Below are 24,481 nucleotides of genomic sequence, written 5' to 3'. Positions count from 1 at the left end.
GCAATGCCGGAGCGGGAGAGCAGCGGGCTCCCTTGCTGCTTTTGTTCCTTTTTGTTCTGCAAAGTTGTTGGCTTCCCAAAGGGAAGCAAAGCTCAGGTCTGGGCTTCCAAATTCCTGGAAGGTGGTGGGCACAGTCTGCTTTGTTAAGCTGTAGGACCAGCTGGGAGATTGAGAGCTGGGATAAGGTCCTGCAAAAACCAGAGAGGAGTTCTTCCTTCAGCCTGGAGGAGCAGCGGGAGGGGGATGCTGGCAGGCTGGGCGTCTGCCCAGAGGGGAAGGGGGATCTGCTGTGTCGAGCACAGACTGCCTGCAGAGACGGAGGTTTTTCTCAATCACCTGCCAGGGCCGCTGCCCCACAGCCTTGGGACGCGGTGCCTGGCAAAGCAGAGCCCTTGCTCCCAGCCGGGGAGTGGTGCTTGGGATCCTGTTGGATCGATGCAGCTGATTTCCCACGGAACAGCCTGTTCTGTCTGAGCTGATCCAGGGGCTTTGCAGCAAATCTTCTCTTTATTGAGAACAGTCGGTTGCAGGACGAAACCCTTGCGTTTGGTCTGGTTTTCTGGGGGGATGTTGTTTGTGTTGTGGTGCTGGTGGTGGGTTTTTATATTTTAACTATGTCGTTTTACTTTCTAGTTATATCCTGTGGAAATCCAGGAACCCCCAGCAACGCGAGGGTTATATTTAACGACGGCTTGATTTTCTCCAGTTCCATCATATACCAGTGTCGGGAAGGCTATTACTCCACAGGAGTGCTGAGCAGGCACTGCACGGTGAACGGGACCTGGACTGGGACCAGTCCGGAGTGTACAGGTGAGCGCAGGGCTGGATTCCTGGAAGATGAGTTGAAGGATGCTGCCAGGCTCTGGGGACGGGTTGTCAGGGCGTGTTGGAGGCTCGCTGTAGATGTGCGCACGCACACACACACACACGCTGCGCTGTGCGGAGAAACTCAGCTCAACCGCCTTGTGGCAGCGTCAGCCGCTCAGCCTGCAATCCCCGCAAGGACCTAATGGAAAACTCTTGTTTGGAGTTTGTTTTTTCCAGTTGGATGAAGGGAGCTCGGTGATAATTTCATAAGTAGATGTCAGCCAGCCCGCAGGGGCTCTCCGGGGCTGCTTCTGCAGGCGAGCATGCCGGCAGCGGGATGTGGTGGGCAGAGCCCCTCTGCAGGAGCCCCTCGGTGGATGCGCCGCGTTTCCTTACGGCTCCCACCCGCAGGTGCCAGGAACGGGGATGAGGCCACCGTGGTCCTGCAGAAGAGACCATAACTAGGGTAAAGCGAGGAGGGGGTGCCGTGGGCACACTGGCTTCCACCTAGCCCAGATCTGACCCAGGTTTTCTTTAAAGTTTAATGTGTGTTAATACTTCTTGCAAGGTCTTAATGTATCGTTAAGATTGCTGCTCGCTCTGCTGCGTAGAAACAAAGTTTTCTCCACGTGCCGGAGCCCAGCCTGCTCCGTAGCTCTCCCAAGCCTCTGTGCTGCAGATGCTCCTTCTCCACCGTTAGTTTTCCTGTGTTGAAAAACACTCAGGACCATCAGGTTGCTGGTTCTTGCAGATCCAGAAGTGTGAGACAAGGGATGGTCAGCCAGAAACGCTTCATTATTATTTTTTGTTTGTTTGTTTTCTGTTGGCAGTGATCAACTGCGGTGACCCCGGTGTGCCAGCCAACGGCATTAGGCTGGGCAGTGATTTCACCTACAATCGAACAGTGGTGTTCCAGTGCACGCCTGGCTACATGATGGAGTCAGACAGGGCATCTTCTCTAACGTGCACGAAAGACCGAACCTGGAATGGCACCAAACCCGCCTGCAAGGGTAAGACTAGTTGCTGTAAATATTGGAGGATACACGTTTTGCAGGCCACAAACTTTTTTGTAATTTGTGGCAATGTAATAGGCAGCAACGAGCCTCCCCGGGGGGGGAGGGGGGGTGGTGTCTCAGTCCTGTCGTTCAGTCTGTCCCCTGTAAACACAGGCACTTCCACAATTTTAGCAATGTAGCATGAACACCTTGCTGTCTTCAGGCTTGTATATCATCACAATAAGCCTGGGAGGGAGACAATTGCTGTTATCCCCGTAGTAGAGAATTAAAAATGAAGCACAAAGAGTGAAGCAACTTACTCTTCGCAAAAACTCAGATCAAACTCGAATTAAATATTATGTTTTGCAAGCATGCACTTTTTGGCACCATCTAGAAGTCTGAAAAATGTTTCTTCCAACTCCTTTCATTATTTCTCAGTTCTAAGATTGCCTCTGTAGTTAGGAGATAGGAAAAGGAAATAATAGAGCAGTTGCAGGACAGGCTGGATCTCTTCTGCGAGTGTTTTACTCACCCACCAAGTGTAGATAAGGCTTGTATCAGCATCTGTGTACTTCTTCAGCAGTCTGGAAAATTTAGCTGTCATGATTCTGATATAAATACAGACCACACAGAAACTTCCAAATACACTTCAGTTGCTTCTGAGGCTATAAAGAGCAATTCTCACACTCCTTTTGTTCTCTCAACTGAGCTAATGTTGCAGGAATAATAGAGAATGTGGCCAGAGTCTCGTTTGGAGGCCGGGCTGATTTGCATGAGCTTAGCATCTTTCCCAGTGCTCCCCTGAGCTGAAAAGCAAAGCACTGCAAAAATGTCATATTGAAACACCCTAGAGTGGATGAAATACAGACTGGTTGTTGATTCAACTGCTAAGCTGAAACTCAGCTAGGTTGTCCAGAATGTTTGAATCTTTGAGGGAATTTCAGGTGAGTTTTCACACTCAGTCAGGGTGGGTTCTTACCTTCCGTGGGAAACGAACACTGACTCAGAAATCTCACTTTGAGACTTGGGATGTGGTTAACTCCAAACTTCAAAGTAAAATGTTGGGGTTTACAGCTGCAGGCACAGCTGGGAAGGTTTGCACAGCCCCCTGCTAGCCCAGTCCCAGGAGATGCTCTTCAAGAGCAGAACACGACTTTGATCCAACACGAATTTGCTTGTTAATGGAAATAACTATGCTGAAGAGTTGAGAGAACTTGAGCATGCTTTTGTTTCTCGTTCAGCTATCATCTGTAAATCCCCGCAAGCCATCCCCAACGGGAAAGTTGTGGGCTCGGACTTCAGCTGGGGGTCCAGCGTGAGCTATGCCTGCCTGGAGGGGTACCAGCTCTCCCTGCCTGCCGTGCTGACCTGCGAGGGCAATGGGACTTGGAGCGGGGAAATTCCCCAGTGCTTTCGTGAGTAGGCAGCCATCCATGTGTTCATGCATGAATGGGGTGGAGGAGTCTGCTTAAAACCCAGTTGTTCAGTGCTCCCTCTCTCCAGCATCTCTGGTCTCCGTGCCGTTGATGTTAGTGCTAACTCTGCCTTGCCTGACAGCATCCCAGGGGTACGGCTGGACCATTCTCAGTCTGTGGGAAGTTAAATATCTGGTTGCTGTGCTTCCTACCCGTGAGCCCAAGGGAGGGCTTGCATTAGCTGAAGGCAGTGGGAGTTTTGCATGGCAGGAGGAAAGATGACGATGCTTAGCGTGCCTGCAGCCAAAAGCCTGAACGCGCTCCCCACCTCCGGCAGCAGCCACATGGCTGGGGGTCTTGGTTGTAGTAGTGGCCACGGGGACGCAGGCAGTCACTCCACCTCCTGTAATGAAGGTGTGTGGGCACGTCTGAAGATCTTGCATGTTCCTGTCCACAAGCGTCTTTAAAACTGGCTCTTCCTCCATGTGTATCCCCAGGGATTCAAGCCTCTGCAGTCAGGGCTCTTGAAACTGCCAAAGGCTGTAGGAAAAAAACCTTTGGCCAAGGGCACTGTGGTGCTGCAGGAGGAGTTAGGGATATTTTGTGAAGGCAGAACTTTGGCTGGGTGAAAACCTGTGTGCCTGATACAATAGCTAATGCAAAAAAAATTAGTTAAAAGTCTCATAATGATAAAGGCAGATTTGAGTTTCTTTTCTAGGCTGGATGGCTGGCAGCTGCACAATAGCCATTTTCATATTAAATCATACAAAGCCCTCACCGTGTTCTTTGCACCTTTCCCTGGATCTTGTATAATTAGCGGGCTTTCTGTGTGACCATATAGCAATTTGACATCGTGCAATTAGAGATACATTTTAAAGCTAAGCATGCTGTTAGGGGGAAAAAAAAAAAAAGAAAAAAAGAAAAGATGGGGGAGAAGGTGGAAGTTAATTAACGGCAATTGACAAAAAGAGAGAATTACAAGGAAAGTAGCCAGCAACGCCTTCTACCACTGCTAATTCCCTAGTCAATCACAAGAGTTTGATGGCAGGGAGCGGTAAGGTTTGGGCCATTAATAGACCCATCTTTAGCTTATTAACATGGCTTGCTCTTGAGGAGGTTCATCGCAATCCACTTGTCTCTCCGCCTGTTGCAGCCGTGTTCTGCGGTGACCCGGGGATACCCGCTCAAGGCAGGAGGGAGGACAGAGGCTTCACCTACCGTTCCTCCGTCTCCTTCTCCTGCTTAGCCCCGCTCGTGCTGGTGGGATCGGCCCGGAGGTTCTGCCAGTCCGATGGGACGTGGAGCGGGACCCAGCCCAGCTGCATAGGTAAGGGGAGACTCCGTCTTGCACCTACGGGCGAAGAGCTTTGAGCGGTCACCTGGCTTTTCCGTTGGTAGCAAAGCTGGCTTTCTTTCCCGGGTTGGTAGAAACGAGCGCTTTGCTGCCCTGCAAATCAGAATATATAGGGATCGTGCTTTGGGTTTGTACGGACTAGCTGGTGGTAAGCAACCCATCTTCTTCTCTTGCTCTTTGCTGCCTGGCCCCATCATTCCTGCCCCTGATGGTGGTCAATGCATGGTGCGCCCAAGGAGGGCTATCCCCATCCCCCCGTTACTGCTCCTCAGCACTGTGCTTGGGCTGCTGGTGGGCCTGAAGGAAAATTCCTCTGCAGAACTTCCAGGTTAATATTTACAACCTGGGCCATAAGGATTGAGGGCTGGGGAGGGGGATGGAGGCGCCTGCGGGGGGGTTGCACCACCCAGATGTCCCAAAGGCTGGTGCTGCCCACGTTACCTCTGGGGCTGGGGACCACAGCACTTGTGCCCTGTGCCGTGCTAAGGCTGCTGCATCCCTGCCAACATCGCATCATCGTCTTGGCACAGTGCTGGGCTTCGGGCTCTGTGCTGCTTCCAGGCTTCCTTCCTCGGGGACCTCCAGCCCAACATGCTGCTCCGTGGAGGGGCACAGTGTCGTCATCAGTGATGGGCCTGAAAATGCAATTTGACTGCAGAGAGCAGCCGTGGGCTTTTAGCTCTGCTGCTCACAGAAACTGCAGCAAACCAGAGTGCTGCCTAAAGGGTGCACAGGAGAGCCCTTATGTTCTCTGCTGCCTTTGAATTACATCCAGAAGAACAACTCCTGGAAGTGTGGAAGTGCTGTATACAGAGAGCAAAATCCTATAGATCGCTTTGCCTAGCTGCGGTGTTGGGATTCAGGCTCAAATACCCGCCTGTTCTTCAGGTGCCCATTTTCTGGGGCTTCCAGAACCCTTTGAAACCTCTGGGAGGTGTGTAATCATAATTAGTCACAGTATTCTTCACCTCTTTAAAACTCCGGCTACCTTCTTGAACTCTGGGGCTCCCGTGGTGATAAACTGCAGGGGCTGTGTGCTGTTACCATAACTGCCTGAACACCACCATCATCACCTTATGAGGGCATCGGGGGCAGAGACAGATCCTGGGCTGTTTTCCACAATTTTCAGTTATTCCAGCTACATCTGAAATGCCTCACCAGTTCTAGTAACGCAGAATGACTCGTGGCTTGAACCTCCAAGTTTCCTCTTGATTTCACCAGGAGCTTTCTTGCGTATGGAGAGTTGGGAGCACCTGCCTACTGTTGGAAATTTCGGCTTTAAATGCTTCAGCACTTTCTTGGAAATCCTTGTCCAGGATCCTTCCTATCAGACATGTGTGGCACCCAGCCCTCCAGGGCCATCCGTGATCGAACCCAGCAAATGCAGCTCTTCACGCTGCTGCTGAAACGTGCTTAGAATTTGCCTGCCCAAAACAAACCACGAGAAGGGAGAAGACTTTTGTGTCTACAAAACCTTAACCCAGAACGCCAGTTTCTGACACAAGCAGCCGAACCCAAAGTACTGTATTTATTGGGATTTCACCCATTTCTGAGATTCCTTAGATTGCCAGTGCCACAGACCCCCCAGATGGAGCCAGGAGACCGAGGCGCTGCCATCCATCACCTGCTACCTCATCCAGTGATGGGGCTCTTTATTTATTTATTTTAGACACTGATTTATCTGCAGGCTCCCGTGGAAACTGCATCAGTGATAAATGACGAAAGCTCAGCAGAACCGAACGACGGAAAATGAATTAGCTCGTGCGCTGCAGCCCCAAATGGGCCACGTTTTGTATCCCTTGTTTAGTTACCGCCGCTCTGAGGACCTGGGGACGACACCAACGAGTGCAATAATGTTTCAGCGTGAAGAGACCGATTAGTCAGATCGAAAGGAAGAAAGGCATAAACAGCCATGCCATTAGGTACAGAAGTTGTGCTCCATGGCCCTGTAGCTGCAGGCTGTAGTGACAGGCCACCTCTGTCCCACTGTGCTGGGTTGTGGAGGCTTTTCGTGGCTATTTCTTGACTTGCACAATGCTGTTCGTTGGGGTATGTCAGGGAAGTGCAGAGAGGGATTTGCTGTGCTGTTTATGCTTCTCCTAATGATGTTGAGCAAGTTGAAGAAAGAAGGCTGGGAGTCCAGAGCAGGCTCTCATCTCATTGCACTGAAATCCTGCGATGCTCCAGCTCCCCGGTGACGTAGCTACCCTGGCCGGGTACCTGAGCACCCCTGTGGCCAACACTGCGCCTTCACTCAATGCAGTGCTCCCAAGGAGCAGGGAACCTGCTGCTGCTGAACTGCCCTTGAGACAGGAGCTGCATGTTGCCTTTGCTCCGTTTGGGATGCTGATATTAAAGTGGTGCATCTCTGCCTTAATTCCGCCAGTGCCCTGCCACTGCCGACACGCTGGGAAAAAGTCGTGATAGATGCTACAAGGGTAGCAGCAGATCATTCCTACTGAACTGTGTGCGTTCATCTAGATGGATTGAGACCGAACAAGATGTAAAGAGAGATTATGTATCTGAGATGCATTAAAATTTCCAGCCCCCGCCTATCACCACGAAACAGTGAGGTTCCAGGGTGAGCGTGCGAGTGACGGCTGAGCAGAGCCCACAAGGGCAGAGGCGCTGGCTCAGGGCACAGAAGAGACTGGTGTGACAGTGGCCCTCGGTGCAGGGGTGGCCAGTGGAAGCCGAGGGCACAGCACTGGTGAGCCGGGTGCTTCGCTCATCACGTCTACAACAGGGGAAGGGAAGGGAGCTGGCCCTGACGTAAGATTTATGTTCTCGCATTTGCTTGTGGCTGATAGAGTGCCTCTGGTTAGTATACGTTGCAACAGTCAGGGATTTAAGAAACAAAAAAATCCGTGTGTTTTTCCTTGTTGCTATGTATTCCTTCTGTAGCAGAATATTTCTGTCTCGTTGCAAAGGCACAGCACGGTCTTTCTGTGCGGAGAGCAGGGAAGGCAGAGCTCTGACGGGGCTTCCACAACCGCTCCTTTAAAACACCGTCTCTGTTCTTTTCTTTTAAGACCCCAGCCTCACGACGTGCGCAGACCCCGGTGTGCCTCTTTTTGGGATGCAGAACAACTCCCAGGGCTACCAGGTACTGTCACGGCAGCAGGGTCCCCTCAGCTGCCCCCCGGTACTTGCTGGGATTATTCCGTGTCTGATTCCTAACGGGGATGAACGTGTCCTCCCGTGAGCAGGACATCCCAGCGTGCTGCATTAGACCTCAGAATGCGTTTGTATGGGATTAACCAGCAACGCATTATTTATGATATTAATTACAGTGCTAATTAATAGTTATTAGTGTAATTAGTATTCACACGGGAGGCATCGTTTCCATTAATTTTCAGACCAAATTCTGTAGGTGGTTTTCATAATACTTCCATACAGTATGAAATCAGTGGAAAGGAGAGGGGGAAAAAAACCGAAGGAATTCCCCGGGGTGCTCCATCTCCAGCCTCCACTGCCGTCCCAGTGGATGCCCGTTCCCTGCTGCGACGGGGCTAGGATAGTGGATTCCACGCAGCCACTCCTGCCAGAGTGGCTCTTTTGGGTTTGCTGCTAATTAGCTATCTTAATCCTGGGGTTTAGCGTATTCATTCTAGTTTTTAATGAATGCTGAGACACTGTAGGTCAGCCTGAGAGCCGCACGCTGCAGGGGACAAGGTGGTGGCTGGAGCAGAGTGCTGCAGGGCTATGCTGCCTCTGGATGTGGTACCCTGGGGGTCCCCGGGAGCACCCATGGGGTACAGCCCGGCCGCAGGGACAGCCAGGAGGTGGCCCGCACAGTACAGCCTTGCTACGGAGGATGGGGAGGGTGTTCAAAGCTTTGCTTGGCAATTTTATTCCAGGATATTTTGGTTTTAAAGCAAATCCAGTTGGGATAACGGGGCACGAGCTCCATTGTGGGATGAAATAATGGTAATTTGGTGGAAATCAATTGCAAAAAATGCGGATAGTCTGCAAAAAGCATGCCGCAAAAATGTCGAAAAGTCAGGTTTGGGTTTTGTGATCCTCTTTGCTCTTCACAATCCGAATTGGCATTTGTAACGGGGCTGCAGGACATTTGTTGATGCTGGTTATACTGAATATCCCTTTTGGCAAAAATCTCAGCCCATTCTGACAGCACCTGTGTTTGCTGGCTTTGGTTGTATTTTAAAGACAAAGCAGCCTCGCCTCTATCACTAAAAGCAGCAACCCCCTGCACAGCTACGGGCTGCAGCTTCCCAGGGGCTCCGAGAGCTTTCTCAACACCAGGGCAGTGAGGGCAGAAAGCAGGTGACTGCCCTCTCCAGCGTATAGAAGATGGAAAACGATGGGATTTTTGGTATTAAAAGTATGGGTGAATCCCATTGCACTGGGAGGTTCAGTGTTTTATCTCCTGTGGTAACAGTGTTAAAGGAAAAATTCACGCAGCTGTGGGTACCACTGGGCTTGCTTTAATCACAGCTCAGAATTGAGGGGCAAAGAGCAAAGGGATGCATCGCAGCTTATATACCCTTATCAAATCATTAGCTGATGTCTGAAGTTTTTAGAAGTTTCCTTTAGTCTCGTCAGTTCTGTGAATCCATCACCTGACTCTGTCCCAGTTGATCCATCTATTCGGTTCCAGTCTCCGCCTGGGTTCCAGGCTCCTCCTCGGATCGTAATCTTCTTTCTGCCTGCTTTAACTCACACAATCCTTCAAGCACGCTTAGTCTTTGGATATTCATCTATATTAATTTTTATAAAAACGGAGAGCACTTGCGTACACCAATTGATCATCTATTGTTTCTTTAGTCTCCCGCTGATTAGCTTGACTAAGTTTTAAACCAGCCTTGGATTAGGGCTATACAAGGGCCAAGGCCTGGTTCTGCCAGTTGGCAGCTTCAGCACTTTAAATTTCTTAATTCAAAATACATTTTCTTTAATAAACAGGTGGGAAGCATCATCTTTTTCAAGTGCCAGAAGGGGTACCTGCTGCAGGGCTCCACTACCAGGACCTGCCTGCCCAACCTGACGTGGAGCGGCGTGCAGCCGGATTGTGTCCGTAAGTCTCGGGAGAGGTTTTGACAAAGGAAACCGGTGCCTTTGCCCAAGCTTCAACTTGTCGCCTTGTTTTGTCGCTGTGCTTCACTGTGCCAGCTCTGAAGAGCTGGTAATTTGGGGAGGTGGGGGTGTGTGGGGCTCTGATCATACATATTCTTGAAGAAAAGGGAGATCACACAATTCCTTCTCTCCTGACATGACTACATCAGCAGCCGCTCCTGATTTCAGATGATTTTTTTTTTCACTTGTCCCTTCCTCAGAGACACAGTTTCAGGTGAGACTTTGTTCTGTGCTTCCAAAACCGCATTTGATGGCGGCAACGTGAGCTCGCACTCCAGGGACCGATGTTTAACATTTAGCCAGAAGGGCTCTCCGGCAGAGCAGTGTTTCTCCTCATCTCTAAAAACATTTTGCTCTTTCTTTTAAGCTGTCTATCATCTTTTCCTTGCTACACCAGAAGGAGCTCAGTTTAATGTATTTGAGTGGTAATATCCACCATGACCTCTGTATCATAAGTATTAAAAAGCTTTTTCCTCTCCCTTGTGAGGTTTTTCGGCTAACAAACCCTGTAGGTGCTTGTTCTGCGAGCAGCCCGACCAGGGCACCTGCCTTAAAAGCTCTTACACATAGCATCAGGGGAGGTGGGGGAGGGGGTGCTCTGGATGGAGCTGCCCATCCCTGCTGCTCTGGGTGCTGGCAGTGCATCCCTGGGTGCCCAGGCTCTCTGCCGGACGGGAAGGCTGCAGGGATGCCGCTGTGGCTCTGTGTGGGGTTTTGCTCCTGGTGCATGGAAATACAAGATGGTTTTGGCTTCCCCGTGGTGGCCAGGAGTGCTGAGTTGTTTATCTCCTGTTGTAACCGTGGTAAAGGAAAAATTGGCGCAGACGTGGGTACCACTAGGCTGTAGGTTCTGTGTAAAGCCGCCTCTGTCCGCGGCACGGAGCTGGATGCGGTTCCAGCTAATGAGAGCTGAGCTGCCACGACCCCATGGGGCTGGGGGCTCATGGCCGGGGGTCCCAGACCATGTGAGGTGGGGTCGGTCTCTCAGCTTCCTGCGTTTTGCATCTCATCCTCTGTAAAATGAGGATGAAGATTATACCTCCTGAAGGCTGCTGAGGGTTTGTTTTCATTCATGAGCAGTTGGAGAGCCACAGAAAGGGCAAATTTACAGTGTGGGTGAGAGGGAGCGTCCCAGCTCGGTGATTTATTCATTTTGTGTCGTAACTTCTCAAGGGAAGCGGTGACACATTTACAGCAGGACCTCGTAGAGCGGTGCGGGCTCTGGTGGCAGGGAGCTGGACAAGCTCAGCTTCCATTTCTGTGGCCAAATCCTGAAAGTTATTGAGTAATTTTAGGCTTTTATGACTCACACGCTTCTGAGGACTTACCGAGTGATCCGATGGACGGACAGGTAGGTGCAAGTTACTGGGAGGACAGTGGTCCTGGGAAGAGAGATTATACAAAACCAGCACTGCAGTGCACTCACTGGAATCACTGGCTTAACTGCCTTTGCAGGACATCAAGACCCGGTCAATTTTCAGTCCACAAAGAAGCCTGGGACATGGTTCTGGTGCTGGAGTGCAAAGGAAGAAGGTGCCTTCAGCATCATCTGGCTTTGGCTTTTTTCCCTTAAAAGCTAGGGATGGCAGAGCCTGATTTTCAGTTGATGGAAGCTGGGACCGAGCAAAGGATCCCCTGAGAGCTTTAGCCAGACAGAGTGATCTAGCCAGCGAAGCACGGGAAGCAGTCTCATTAATTCATCCAGCTGGGGAAAATCTAAGCGTGACATTAGTCTCCCTCAGTGAGCGAAGAAAGCTTTTGCTGAAAAAAGCTCTTCTAAGAGATTTCTGTCCCTGCTGACATCATGGCATCACTTTTCTGCCATTCGGTGTACAACTGGATGGTGTCTCTCATATCTGTTTCCTTGTGCTTTTCAGCTCACCACTGTAAGCAGCCGGAGACCCCCTCCCATGCCAACATCGGAGCCCTGGATTTGCCATCTCTGGGCTACACCTTGATCTATTCCTGCCAGAGCGGGTACTATCTCACCGGAGGATCTGAGCATCGAACCTGCAAAGCAGACGGCAGCTGGACGGGGAAACCCCCCATTTGCCTCGGTAAAAGCTCTGAGCAATGCGCCACGGGTTTCGCCTTTGCCTGCACCTCCGTGGAGGGGAGCGTTGCAGCCCCGGAGAGCCAGTGCTGCTCCTGGAGCTGCACCAGTACACCAGGAACCGTGTGGCTGCCTGGCTGTGGGGCTCACAGGGTCCTGTGCAGCTCCAGGGGCTGTGATAGCTAGGGGGGGGTCTGCCTGATGGTTTGGATCCAGAAGCATCTGCACAAGATTTTTCTTTACGCCATCCACCGTTTAGCCACCTGAGAGGCTTAGATCAGGAACACGGGATGGTCTGTTCTTGAAACAGAGCTGGTAGCTTCTCTGGACGCTGTGGTTTGGAGCAGCTGGCAGGGGAGGACAGCAAAATGAAGCTTCGTGCTGTTTGCCATGGGCTGGGCAGGAACCTGTCCCAAGCCCCCACACGCAGGGATGCGCAGCCACGTCACCCGTGTGAGCGATGCCAGCCGAAGGCTGTCCTCTACTCGCACCAGCACAAGTGTCTCAACAGCGTCAGGCACGGCAATACTGACGGGCTGATGTTTGCCCCTCTCTTCCAGCTGATGTCCGCCCCAGCGGGAGGCCGGTCGGCACCGCGCGGGACCCGCCGCTCGCCAAGGTGTCAGGTACCGTCACAGCGCTCGCTCTTCTGTGGGATGCGTTAGGACCAGACCTGGACCTTACTAGGTCCATCTCCTCCCATCTCTTCCCCAGGGCAGCCAGAAACCCGGCTGTTCCTTGCAGCACCACGTGCTGAACGCAGCCCACGTGCACCATCCTCTTCATGCTCCACTGGAGATGGGTGGGAGCCCTAAGGGAGCTGGGTACCAGCACCCACCTCAGGGCACTCCAGAGATGCAAGCCCTCTGGGATGTGTTACATCAGAGCTTTTTTTTTTTTAAAAAAAAAAAAGGGTTTGGTAGCTTTTCCTAAGTAATTGTTTTCAGGGTTGGTTTGTTTTTAAAACTTCGGTGGCATTTTTTGTCAAAACAACAGAATTAAAGTCATCAGCTTGTTTGTTCTCCTTGGCTTTGTACTCAGTGATGGTAACACAGAGGGTGGGTGGGATTGGAGATATTTAAATACGTATTTGTGAATTCAAAGAAAGAATGGAATGTGCTCTATTTTGATTTCTAAAAAAAATGAAAATAAACGGCAATGCTCTTGTTTTTCAATGCATCCCAAATTGCTGTGGTTTCTAGTGCCTGCTGATGTGTTTGCAAGGAATTCCCTTTGGAAAGGCTCCTACGAATACATGGGGAAAAAGCAGCCTGCGATGCTGTCTGTCACTAGCTTTGACCCCACCACCAGTAAAGTCAACGCCACTTTGATAGACCACAGTGGCGTGGAGCTCCAGGTGTCTGGTAAGGGAGACAGCGTGCTTGTTTGTAGGGATTTACACTCGTCCTGTGCGGTACCGCAGAGCAAGGGGCTGCGTGCTCTGCTCCATGAGTGATGTTGATGCTCTGATTAAAGTCTCTGGTCTTTGATTGGACCAAGACAAACAAAATCATGTGCCTGAGTTTGCTCGGACTCTACCCAAAAGGTAGCTCAGCCCAGCCCATCGTCGGGGGTGGTGGGCTTGTAGTTTAAGATAAAACAATATTAAATGATGTGAGTGCTCCTTGTCCCTGCCCTCCCTGGAGCACCAGGGTGTTACTGATCCAGCAGCGTCACCTCGGTGTTACCAGTCAGGTCTTTTCCCATGAGCAAGATGCCTTTAACATCTGGGGCGGGGGGGGGTGGGGATTGTGCGCCTATGGTGTGTTTCCCCGTGCATCCCACTGATGGGGTTGGGAGAAGTTGTTCGCTCTAAGGTGATGTGGTGATTTCTCTCCTCTCTCAGGTAGGAATTTAATTACTTCAAACTCAGAGTCATTGTGATCAAAAGATTAAAAGCCACTTATTTTTCAGGCATTTACAAGAAGGAAGACGTGCACCTGCTTCTCCAGGTTTATCAAATAACGGGGCCGGTGGAGATCTTTGTCAACAAGTTCAAAAATGATAAATGGGCTCTAGATGGACACGTAAGTGCTGGGGCACCTCGTACACAAAGCGTACCCACACCACTCCTCTCATTGCTGTCACAACCCTGGCTTTTCTCTTGCTGAAGCTGAGGGGATAACTCCCGTAGCTGGTGGCAAGATGAGGTTGCTATCCTCCAGTGACCTGCTTGCTGGAAGGAGACACAGGGCACTCTTCCAGCACATGAGATAACGTTACACGGCAGTCAGCTCTTCCATGCTCCCTTGCAGCTGTATGGGGTTTTGGTTTTTTATTGCCCTCTGGTTTGAAGCCTGTAAGTTTTCCAGATAACACTAAAGGAGAAACCAACATCATTACTTCCATTTTAACATTTGATGTCTGTTAAACATGGAGCTAGAAGAGCTTATCTTCCCTTATGGAATCAACTTCTCAGCTCAGTTTCTGTGTCTGGTAACTTCCCATGCCCTGAGAGATCTACTGGAGCTTAGAAGAAACTTGGGTCTGATTGACCCATGGCCAGCTGTAGCCCAGAGCCCTCACCATCCCTGTTGAATCAGCAGTGTGTTCTATAGTTTATTGCCAATGTTTCTTTTTTTCCTTCCTTTGAGACGTGAGAATCTTAAAAAGTCATTGAACAGTTAGAAAACATCGTGATTTTCTGGGGAATTGAATCAGATGAATCCGGCATGGCCCTGGAAGAGGCTGTGATAAGATGGGTGCTCAAATCCCAGGACAAATTTGGACAAATCTGTTGATGTGTGCTCTCCTGTCATCACAGGTCTCGTCAGAGTCTTCAAGCGGCACGTTTGTGTACCAGGGCTTTGTGCGTGGCAAAGGCTTCGGGCAGTTTGGCCTTCAGAGACTTGGTAAACCTCCTCTGGTTGCCACTTTTCCCCTTGCAAGCTGGATTTGGGTGGTAGGGGAGGTTTTCAAACAGGGAACGTTTCTCCTGTCCCTCTGGCTTGTAATTTTCAGCCTGCTGGGCCAGATCTTTATAGCTGGTTTTAAACCGTCGGGTTTAAGCTAACCCTTCCCAGCTGCTCTCCACACAGCGTTTGTGAGAGCTGGGAACCCCAAAACCAACCCCTGGGGTGAAGTGCCCTCATGGGGGCACTTCCATCCTGCATCCCACTCCTTCCTCACCCCCGTTCCTCCCCATGCGGGATGGACGCACAGCTCTGCCCTGCCTTGTGCTGAAATAGCAAACACATTGAACACAGAATATTCTGGCAATGGGGGCGAAACCCACCCTCAGTGTAAGGTTTGTGGGAGGCGAAGAACACAACAACAGGATTTTGCATTTGGGAACAAAGCGAGGCATTTAAATGCATGGTTTGCTGTTAAGGCAAAGGCTTCGGAGCCACAAATAGCAGCTGGAAACTTTTTTCCTCCGCGTTGCCAGATGTCTGACCTAAAAGCCCAAGTCCCATTGCTACCACAAAAAGTGGCCTCCCTCTCACTTTGGGAAATCACGGAGACACTTGAGAGCTTAAACCACCCACGTTCTAAGCTCCTAAACATCTCTTAATGTGGCTTGAGCTCTTCAGTCTCTTAGGATTTTTGGAATCTGACCCTGGACTCTTATCACCTTTATGGAGAATTAGATGCTCCTTATTGCAGCCTTTGAAAGTCTCCCTTAAAGCTTGACTTTAAGCATCCAAGTTTGAGCACTGTGGTAAGATAAATCTATTTACAACTCTCTTTAATTGCAGTGCTAAATAAATGATGATGTCTAAGCTAGGCTAGATCTCCAAACAATTCTTCTTGCAGCTCAGCAGCTTTTGATTACCTTTTACAGCAACACTTCTAACCATCTTATTCCGTTGATGAGGATATAACCTGTAACTCAAGCAAACCCCACTTTCCCACAGCGTTGTTTTGAAATGTGTTTACTTCTGCTGTGTTTCAGACGTCAGCATGATGGAAAATGATCCAGAATCAATAGGACACCATTTTGCATCAAACAGCAGTTCTGTGGCAGCTGCCATTCTTGTGCCTTTCATAGCCCTGATTATTGCAGGGTTTGTGCTTTATCTCTACAAACACAGGTAGGTTGCAGGCATGAGGCGAGTAGCTGAAACAAAGTCAGGGGGCTGGCAGAAATATTTGAGCTTCACTTAAAAGCAATCCCCCCTAGATCTGATTTCTCATTTAATTCAGAAGGTGAAAAAATAATGGAGCGAGCATGCATGGCGGGGCGAGGGTGTTAGGAGAAGCGAGCGTTGAGGGCTTTTATGACCATTAATAAGATTTGTGGCAACATTAAGTAGGATAAGGCAAAGTAAATTTAATATTTCAGCGTTCAGGCTGGCTTTGCATATGTTGTAAGTTAGTGATTTCTCCTGATCAATGTATGGCTGTGGAAATGTTGCTGCCCTGCAAAGTGTTGTGCAGGCTGGCAGCTCGGCAGAGGGAGCAAAGCCCGGGGAGCTGCCGCTGCTGCGGATCTATAGCACGATTTTTCTGTAGGGCCCTTCTGCCTTATTGCTGTTCACCCTCTTCAAAAGCAGCTCTTCCCCTCCCACTGACTTCTTGCCAGGGCTGTACAGCTGCCTGCCGCAGGAGTAGCTCTGACCTGGCTGGATTTTCTCTCCGACACCCCGCAGGAGAAGACCCAAAGTCCCATTCAATGGCTATGCGGGCCACGAGAACACCAACGTCCGAGCGACGTTTGAAAATCCGATGTACGACCGAAACCTGCAGCCCACGGACATCATGGCCAACGAGACGGAGTTCACAGTCAGCACGGTGTGCACAGCCGTATAGCACCCGGCCCCTCCGTGGTGAGTGGGCAGAAAGGGGACGCGAGAGCGGGATGCTGCCCCCCCTTTCCTCCTGGTTGGGACTTTGTAAATGCTGTATGGAAGTGGTGGTTCAAAGGAGCACCCAGGGTGGTCCAGGAGATCGTCTCTGCCCAGGGCAAGACCCAAACCAGCATCCCTCAGTCTCAGGTGCTTGCTGCCAGTCGGGGCATGGCCTCCTGGGGACCGGTGACAAAGCAAATCCCAAGAGCCCTGTGGTGGGGGCAGTCAGCAGGTGAAGGAAGGAGTCTTTGGTGTGACTCCAGACAGGGTGTTTTGCACCCTCAGAGGATAAAGCAAAGGGGTTAAGACTTTTACTGCACAGGCACAGAGAAAGAACAAGTGTCATGAAAGTATCCTGTGGGTAGAGCACTTCTAGACGGGAACGTTCCCAGTTTGAGACGACAAAGCCATTAGCAGACTTTCCCAGCGTTTCCGTGTATATTAACAAGCTGTTTGCTTTTCTCTCGCCCCTCCTTTCCCATTGTCCCAGATTCCTCCGGGGTCGGTGTCTAGTGGATGATTGTGTTTCATTTCACTAGTCTCCATCCATTCCCTCCCCATCTCCCTCCTCCCAACTTCGTTGAGGCTGTGGAGAAGCTGCTACACCTCGTTGGACTTTGCGTTAACTCCTGAGAGACCGCAGGGGTGTCCTCTCGTCGTCCTCACCCATCCTCTCCACCCTGCCGTGGATAACGAAGCCAACCAAAGGTCCACTCCGGCACAGCTCGTCTCTCCCACCCTGCCAGTGGGGCTCAGCCCAGCAGGAGGACCTGGGGAAGTGGAGGGCCGGGGAGGCGAGGCAATGGGCAGGCTTTGACAACCTGCTCTTGGTGGTGTGTTCCTGGAGGGAGCAGTTGGGGTGTGCGGGGTCCCACCAGCTTCCCCCTGCTTTGGGAAGAGCTCGGACAACAGAGAGGTAAAAGCAGGTTGCACCACACAAGGTGCTGGTTGGGGTTTATGGAAGATACCGGTACGGGACAGGATGAGTACTTGCTTTGTCCTTATTCGGTTTCGTGGGTTATTTCTTTGTTGTTTTTTTCTAAGCCAGGGCTTTTGCAGAGGAAGAGTTTTCACATGGGACCTTTTCAGTGAGAAAAGCAGAATTGCGCAAGCTTTTCTCCTCTTCCCCCTATTTAAGTATCCTTTGGGCATTTTTGCTGGGTTCTTTCTGCCCCGTGTTCGTTTCAGGCAGCTCTCGGGGCTGGTAGGGAGATGTCCCCCCAGCCCCAGCCCTCTCCCAGCAGCTGCCAGTTTTAGCTGTGTCCAGACACCCTCAACAGGAAATTGCTGACGGACACAAAGGGACAAAAACCCCTTTAAAAAGAACTCTTAACAAATACTGGTTTCCCCCAGTTGCGTTCAAAAGCCTTTGCCCTTTCCATATTGATCCTCCAAATGGCAATGCAATAAGAGTTTTAATTTCTATCCAAAGCTGTTCCCTTTATTTCCCAGAGGCAGAAAGGTTGCCTTGGCTTTCAGGAGAGCAGATAAGACGGCTTGACATTTTTCCTCCCTTAGAAGAGAACGATGCTTTTGTGATGACACTGTCCTCCTCTAATAAAGAGGAGAGCTGCTTTTGTTGATTCGGGGTTTAGTCTGTTTGGTTTGAGTCACCGTTTCTTAGGCCAGGCTGGAGTCGAGGAACGCACCAGTGCCATCGCACCGGCTGCCGGTCGGGTGAAAGCCCGCTGACGTGCGTGTCGGCGAAGCAGCTGCTCCTCGCAGAAAGCTCGAAGGGAAAATGGGATTAAAACAAATGGGGTGGCGTTTACATCCGTGCTTGCATCCAAACGCTGGCTTTCCCCCTACCTAATGTCAGCTGAGGTTTTGCCTAATGCAAACCACAGGGTAGTTTTGGGTTTTTTTTCTGTTTTGTTTATCCTTTTACTCCGTGTGTGTGCGCGTGTGTCTGTATATAAATATATATTATTTTTTTTACTTCTGTCTCTTATTCAGTGCTCTTAGGGTAAGCAGCGTCCTACAGCCTAATGGCTGAACAGCCAGCCTGCCAAAAAATGCCATCTCTGCTCTCCAAAGCACGCAAAGGTGCTCCGATTTATTCCTGAGAGGTGGGTGCAAGCGCATGGGTGAGCTGGAGCCCTGCTCCGGCATGGATGGGACCTGCTCCGGCACGGACGGGAGCTGGCGCGGCGCTGCCCGGTGGCCGTGGGCACGCAGGTGGCTCAGGGCCAGTGCCGGCCCATGTGCTGCAGCAAGGTGTGACCCCAGCTCATGCCAAATACAGGTGGGTGGGTGGGTTCACCTTCCAGCTGGTTATGGGACTAAATGCCTTGGGGTAGGCAGGCTGGCAGCAGTGCCTGCTCCGCTCTGGGCACCTCCAGCCTGCAGGAGATGTACCCCAGAGCAAGCTGAAGGGTAGGTGAGGAGACCCCAGCCAGGCTGCGGTGGGGTCTGTGGCCGAGGCATGTCTCCCCTCCATCAGTTGAGCGGCTGCGGTGAAGGCGCAGGGAGCTTCCTCCCCTTTACACCGGTGTAATGAGACCCAGATACCTCCCTGGCTCCTTGGCTTGCAAGTAGGCAGCTAGTTCCCAGCTCCAGCGCTGCTCTCCTGGCCCGCATCTTGCCCCGAGGTCCCTTCCAACCTAAATTATGCTGCAGCTCGCACCCTTGGCCAGACCCACAGCCCGTCCTCCTGGCCGTCGTCCATCCCCCATAACACAGCCGAGGGGTCAGGCTCCCTCGCCGAGCGCATCCCGAAGGATGACGCTGAACCGTTCTGCTGTAGCTGCTGCGCTAGTGCCAACAGCTGCAGTGTCCCGGCTCCTCTTCCAGTACCCAAATCCCAAACATCCAGCACCATCCCGCAACAGCAGGACTTGAATCTTCCCAGGCTCCTATCACTGAGCTCAAGAAAAACCTCTCCCAGCTGCGACCGGTGCCGAGCCCTGGGCACGCAGCGAGGAGGCGCAGGGATGCACACACAGGCACGCAGAGCCCGCGGTTGCTTTCAGACCTTGCTGAATCCCGCTCATCCCGTGGGATGGCCAGGAGAAACTTGTATCAAGGTGGGTAAAATGAACCCGAGGGGTTTGAACACCCGAGGCAGGGAGAAGGGGGGGGCTCTACTGAAACAAGACTTGCTGCTTTCAACCCATTAAGTACCATTTTCTGCTGTTGCCCAAGCAACAAAAGAAGTGGAGGGGGTGTTGTCCCATTTTTTTGCAAGCTGGCTGGGACCCGATACATGACATTCTCCATTCTTGTGCCCAGAGGACTTGCATTATGTCAAAAAAAAAAAAAGAAAAAAAAAAGAAAAAAAAAAAAGGAAAAAAAAAAACAGAAAAAAGAAAAAAAAAGAAAAAATCCCTCTTTTGTACAGAGATATATTTTTATGAATCAAAAGTTTGTACAGTTAAAAAACACAATGTAAATGTTTTTTCATTATTGTAGTAAACAGTAGTGGAAGATCAGCTTTTTTTTGTAAATGTAATAAAATGTATAAATATGGTTTACATAAAAGTGTAAATATGTAATCTATACATACACTTGGCTTGTCTGCAGTATATACAATTTAATTTATCTGTCTCTGTATATGAGGCTTTTCATTGTGTTCAGGCATACTTTACCGAATTTGAAAGCTATTTTAAATTTTTGACTTAAAATAAAATATAAATTTTTGCATTGCTTTTCTTACATTTCCTGGTGCCTTTTTCGTGAGCTGCCAGAGGTTTCTCCTAGGATGCCCTGGATGCCGCCCTGCACGCACACACGCGCAGGGACAAGCCTGCACCCCCCGGGCTGACCCTCGCTCCACAGATGCTCAGCTGCACGTCCCGGCTCTCAGGAAGGCACAGGTAAATGATGGAGGACTCGGGCAAGAGCAAACCCCTTTCCCCATCGCCACGCTTTGCCCTCCCGCCCCAGGATGCCCACCCCACGTGGTGCCCTGGGAAGGCAGCCCCCACCCGGGGTCGGACCACCGGGATGCGGTCTGTGCTGCGTGGCCGGCAGCAGGCTCGCCCACAGGGACTAAACCAAGCCAACATCTGGCTGCTGGCCCTTGCGGTGCCCTCCTGTCTTCCCACTTGCTCTGCGCTAATGGGATATGACGTTATTCCAGCTGTGGTCCCACCCCTCCAGCTGGGAATGATGCTTGGGCTGCTGGGGAGCTCAGGGATCCTCTGTCACAGCAGATGAGCAGAGCCCCCTTGAAAACAGGTACTTCCACTAGAGCTTCAAAGACACAAACAAAACCTTTGAAATTCTGCTTTATTGCTCAGCATTGCTACCGAAAAAGGGCACAACTGCCCAAAGTGAGACCAGCTGCCAGTAATGGCTCTCTTGATCCAGGTTTGGGGCTGAATTCACGTTGCTTTTTAAGTGGGAAATTAATTTGGCAGAGAATTTTCCAGTTGGAAAGGGACATCGAATATGTTGTTACATGTCTCTTGTCACACTTTCTGAGAGTATCTGAGATTGCTGCATTTTTCAGTGACAAATAGGCACATTTTCTAGATTCCTCAGTGGAGTTTGTCGACATGTTTTTGCTCTGACCTGTATTAAGCCTCGTTGTAGGGGCCCCACACCGGTGGTTTTGCTGATGCAACGTTGGCTCAAGTATAACATCGTTGTCAGCAGCCTACGGTAGGGGTCACCTTGCTGCAGCCCAAATAAAAAGCATCGGCTTCTGGTGATAGTCAGAAGGGAGCCTAAAGCATCCCATGGACATCCCTCCACAGCTCCATGCCCAGCGTGCCAAGGGCTCCTGGTGGCTCTGTGCTTCCCGAGGTCAGGAAGGTGGGATGATGCTGCTTAGAGTGACACCAATGGGTGACAACCGTGTGCCCCGGTGCCCGTTCCTTCTCCCCATCTCTGGCTGGAACTGGAAATAAAATATTTGGAAGCTTAAAAGCCAAGGCTGTAAAATGAGACATCTGCAACAGGGCAAAACTTTAATCTCTTCAAGCTCTAGAGAAAGGTGCAGCCAGACAACAAATTAGTCATTTAATTGCTGTGGCAATCAGCCTGCAAGAAAGAGCTCCATGCCCCTGCCAGAGTGGCGCAGTCGGGCGTCCTTGGGACCGCGTTAAAAAGCTGCTTGTTGAGTTACGGCGGCTGCCCCATGAGACATTCCCGCTGCTCCGCCTGGTCCGTGCGGGCGGTGGTACCTCCCCAGCTGCCAGGGCAGGGCCAGCAGCATCCTTGCTCCAGCCCGAGTCTACGTGGGCCAGGAAATAACTACTTGTTGCTGCCCCCTCCCAGAGCGCGGAGCTAATTCCTCTCTGTATGCAGAATTGATTATTTTGCTTTTCCAGCAAGTTTTTATCAGGCCTAGTCAGCTCTGTCAAGGGAGGCAGAAAAACTGTGCCCAGCGTGGAGCTGTGTGCAGCAGGATATTGGGGACCGTTCTGTGCAGTGGGAGGTGGGATAACGGGAACCGTTCTGTGCAGTGGGAGGTGGGATAACAGGGTCTGCAGACACCCCCACCCTCTTCTTGCGCTCCATCAAAGCCCTGCACTCTAGGGTGTTCCTAGTCCAGGATGCCCCAATTTGCTTTAATGAGGTTACATTCTCTGCTGAAAGCCTCCTCTCTTCCCCTTGCTGATGACTGACTGCAATTAGCTTGTGTCTCAGCACTTATTGACAAAATTTGTTTAAAAAAAAAGGGTGTTGCATGGTCTTTGATGTCCTGCTACTGCTTCTGCTCTGCCCACGCCGGCTGCGCTGGTGCGAGTTTGATGCTCTCTCTGTGGCTTTCACGTTGCCTTTTATTTGTCTCTTCCAGATCACAGACACTTTATCTTTTTTGGTCTCATTCCCTTCTCAGCTGGCCTCGGCTGGTTTACTTTGTAATAAGGTCAGCAGGGAAGGCGGTGGGATGGAGCCGAGTTTTTTTCCGGGAGCTTTCCACAGGCTGTGCCCCGTGTCAGGCTCTGCTGGACTTTGGTGTGACTCATTCATGGCACAGCGAGCCCGAGATGTGTGTTGCTTTGGATTTGGGGGCAGTGGTAGCGTTCCTGTTGGATCGATAAGGACGCTGACGAAGGAAGGATGGTTACAACCTCTTGGAGCTCTGCGGGGCTTTGCCAGTAGGTTATTGTCGGTCCTTTCTGCTTGTAGTTCACAGAGGTGCCGTGGGGAGAGGCTGGACCCGGCTGCAGGCACCGCTCGTGGCTTTTGGGTGTTCAGTGCTACTGGCAGAGATGATAGTTCTTCAGTTTCCGAGCATCGTGTTGCCACTGGGGTCTTCTGCAAAGGGATTTAGGGTCCTTCTTAAAGGCGCATCCTCTTGGGCTCTCGCCAGCATCCTCTGCCTGCAGACAGGGACCGTGGGGCTGCTTAGCCCTGGGTCCCGTAACACTAGGCACGGCGTGGATGTCACTGCCTCGATGCCCAGCGGTGTCATGTGTAACCCCTGATACAGCCAGTCACGAAGGAAATGACAGAACACAAAGTTGCTTGGAAAAACAAATGTCCCAGCGGGAGGGGGCTGTGAAGCCTTCCCATCTCCCAGGGCGCCCCAGCCCTCTGCAGACAGTCCCCTGAGAAATAAATAACACTTAAACCACATTGGCACATCTAACCCCTTCCAGCAGGTACTAATTTAACCAGCACAATAAGCATTTACAGAGCTAATTAACAGCAATTTATAGCAGCGTTTTGTAAATGAGTGATTAACTCTTCGGGGTGTCCCATACATACGATCCACCCACAGCTCCGACTCCCTTTGCTTCTTGGCAGAACTTAGACTGAAGAAAGAAAATATTGCACTAATTGTTTCAATTAGATAAAGCAGCCACTCTGCCCCCTGTGTAGTTCAGCCTCCAGCCTTGCTCCGCGCGGAGGGGCCGTGGTGGTATGTATTCATTTTATTGATGGGTGCCGCTGGTTCTGGGGGTCCGTAGATGTGTCACTGCATGCCTGCATCCCCGTCAGCATCCCTCTGCACGAGCATCAGGGCAAGGAGCAGGGCAGGGCTCTTCTTCCTCGCCCCACGCCGATGTGCCAGGAGGAAGGAGGGGGCCTCCCCGGCAGTGCCGCGGGGTGAATGACTGCACAGCGCTCGGCAGAGCACCTGGAAATGTGACTGGAGGAAGGAAGATAGCAAGTGAGGTGAGTAATGAAATTCTGGAATAATGAACTGCAGCGGTAAATCAGCTGGCAGTGAGGAGCAGGCGCTGGAGGGCTGGGGGTGGGCTTCGTGTACCAGACGTCGGGGCTGAGGCTGGCCGGGTGATGGGGGCTTTGGGGGGGCTGTGGCCACACGTTGCCACCCCATGCGAGAGCTGGCCAAGGCTGTGGCTCTGCCCTGTGCTCCGTGTGCTTTTTCCTCGCCTTTGCCCGTGTGCTTTTTTCCTCATCTTTGCCTCCATCCTGGTAACCATCCACACGACCAGACTGTCACAATCTGGACCAGTGTGTTCTGTCTCTGCTGGCTTGTGGTTTCACAACACACGTAGGTTTGTGGTCAAACAATTTGATGCTAATGCTGTTGATGAATTTACTCCCAAGCTAGCTTATCCAGGGAGACCTGCAGCTTCTTGGAGAGAGGGTCAAAGTGTTGTGTCCATCCATTTGAGAGAAAAGGGAAACCCCTGAGCTTACGTTGATGAGCCAGGCAGCTCAGGGATCCAGGAGGTGGGAGGTGTAAGCCAACAGTGAGAGCCCACAAGCATCACTGCATCCTTGGCTGAGCTGATACCCATCCCGCTCCCTGCACAGCAGCCCCCATCTGCCCTCCCCTCCCCTGTGGGGCAGGTCGGTTCCTCCCCTGATCATCCCAGATAAATGTGTTCATGCTGATGAGGAGTGCCTGACACGATTTAAAGGCCAGGGAGAGCTTTTGATTGATTTTAATGGGATTTCAATTAGACCCTGCAGCTGAAATCTAACCCTGTGCGGGCTCTGGGCTTGGTCAGTCCATGTAAGAGACAGAGTTGAAAAAGGTTTTGTGGGTCGTGTCTGTCTAATGACCACTTACATGTGAGATAAACTGCAGCCCTAATGTT

At 51.1% G+C, this 24,481-nt stretch overlaps 1 protein-coding gene across 1 annotated transcript in view; it reads left to right on the top strand.

Moving 5' to 3' along the window:
• Window positions 1–19,755, top strand: part of CSMD2 (CUB and Sushi multiple domains 2) — a 305,852-nt gene extending 286,097 nt beyond the window's left edge. The window contains exons 58-71 of the mRNA XM_055800542.1: window positions 634–810; window positions 1,638–1,817; window positions 3,044–3,217; window positions 4,371–4,544; window positions 7,604–7,677; window positions 9,498–9,609; window positions 11,546–11,725; window positions 12,282–12,347; window positions 12,924–13,085; window positions 13,636–13,748; window positions 14,486–14,573; window positions 15,617–15,755; window positions 16,314–16,490; window positions 17,002–19,755. Of these exons, the coding sequence (XP_055656517.1) occupies window positions 634–810; window positions 1,638–1,817; window positions 3,044–3,217; window positions 4,371–4,544; window positions 7,604–7,677; window positions 9,498–9,609; window positions 11,546–11,725; window positions 12,282–12,347; window positions 12,924–13,085; window positions 13,636–13,748; window positions 14,486–14,573; window positions 15,617–15,755; window positions 16,314–16,473 (1,799 nt within the window). The 3' untranslated portion in view covers window positions 16,474–16,490; window positions 17,002–19,755. The remainder of the gene's footprint in view (window positions 1–633; window positions 811–1,637; window positions 1,818–3,043; window positions 3,218–4,370; window positions 4,545–7,603; window positions 7,678–9,497; window positions 9,610–11,545; window positions 11,726–12,281; window positions 12,348–12,923; window positions 13,086–13,635; window positions 13,749–14,485; window positions 14,574–15,616; window positions 15,756–16,313; window positions 16,491–17,001) is intronic.
• Window positions 19,756–24,481: the final 4,726 nt, after the last annotated feature.

The sequence above is a fragment of the Falco peregrinus genome, chromosome 3 (genome assembly GCF_023634155.1).
Source record: "Falco peregrinus isolate bFalPer1 chromosome 3, bFalPer1.pri, whole genome shotgun sequence".
NCBI lineage: Eukaryota > Metazoa > Chordata > Aves > Falconiformes > Falconidae > Falco > Falco peregrinus.
Note: the sequence above shows the minus strand (reverse complement) of the source record. Positions and strands in the feature narration are given on the sequence as shown.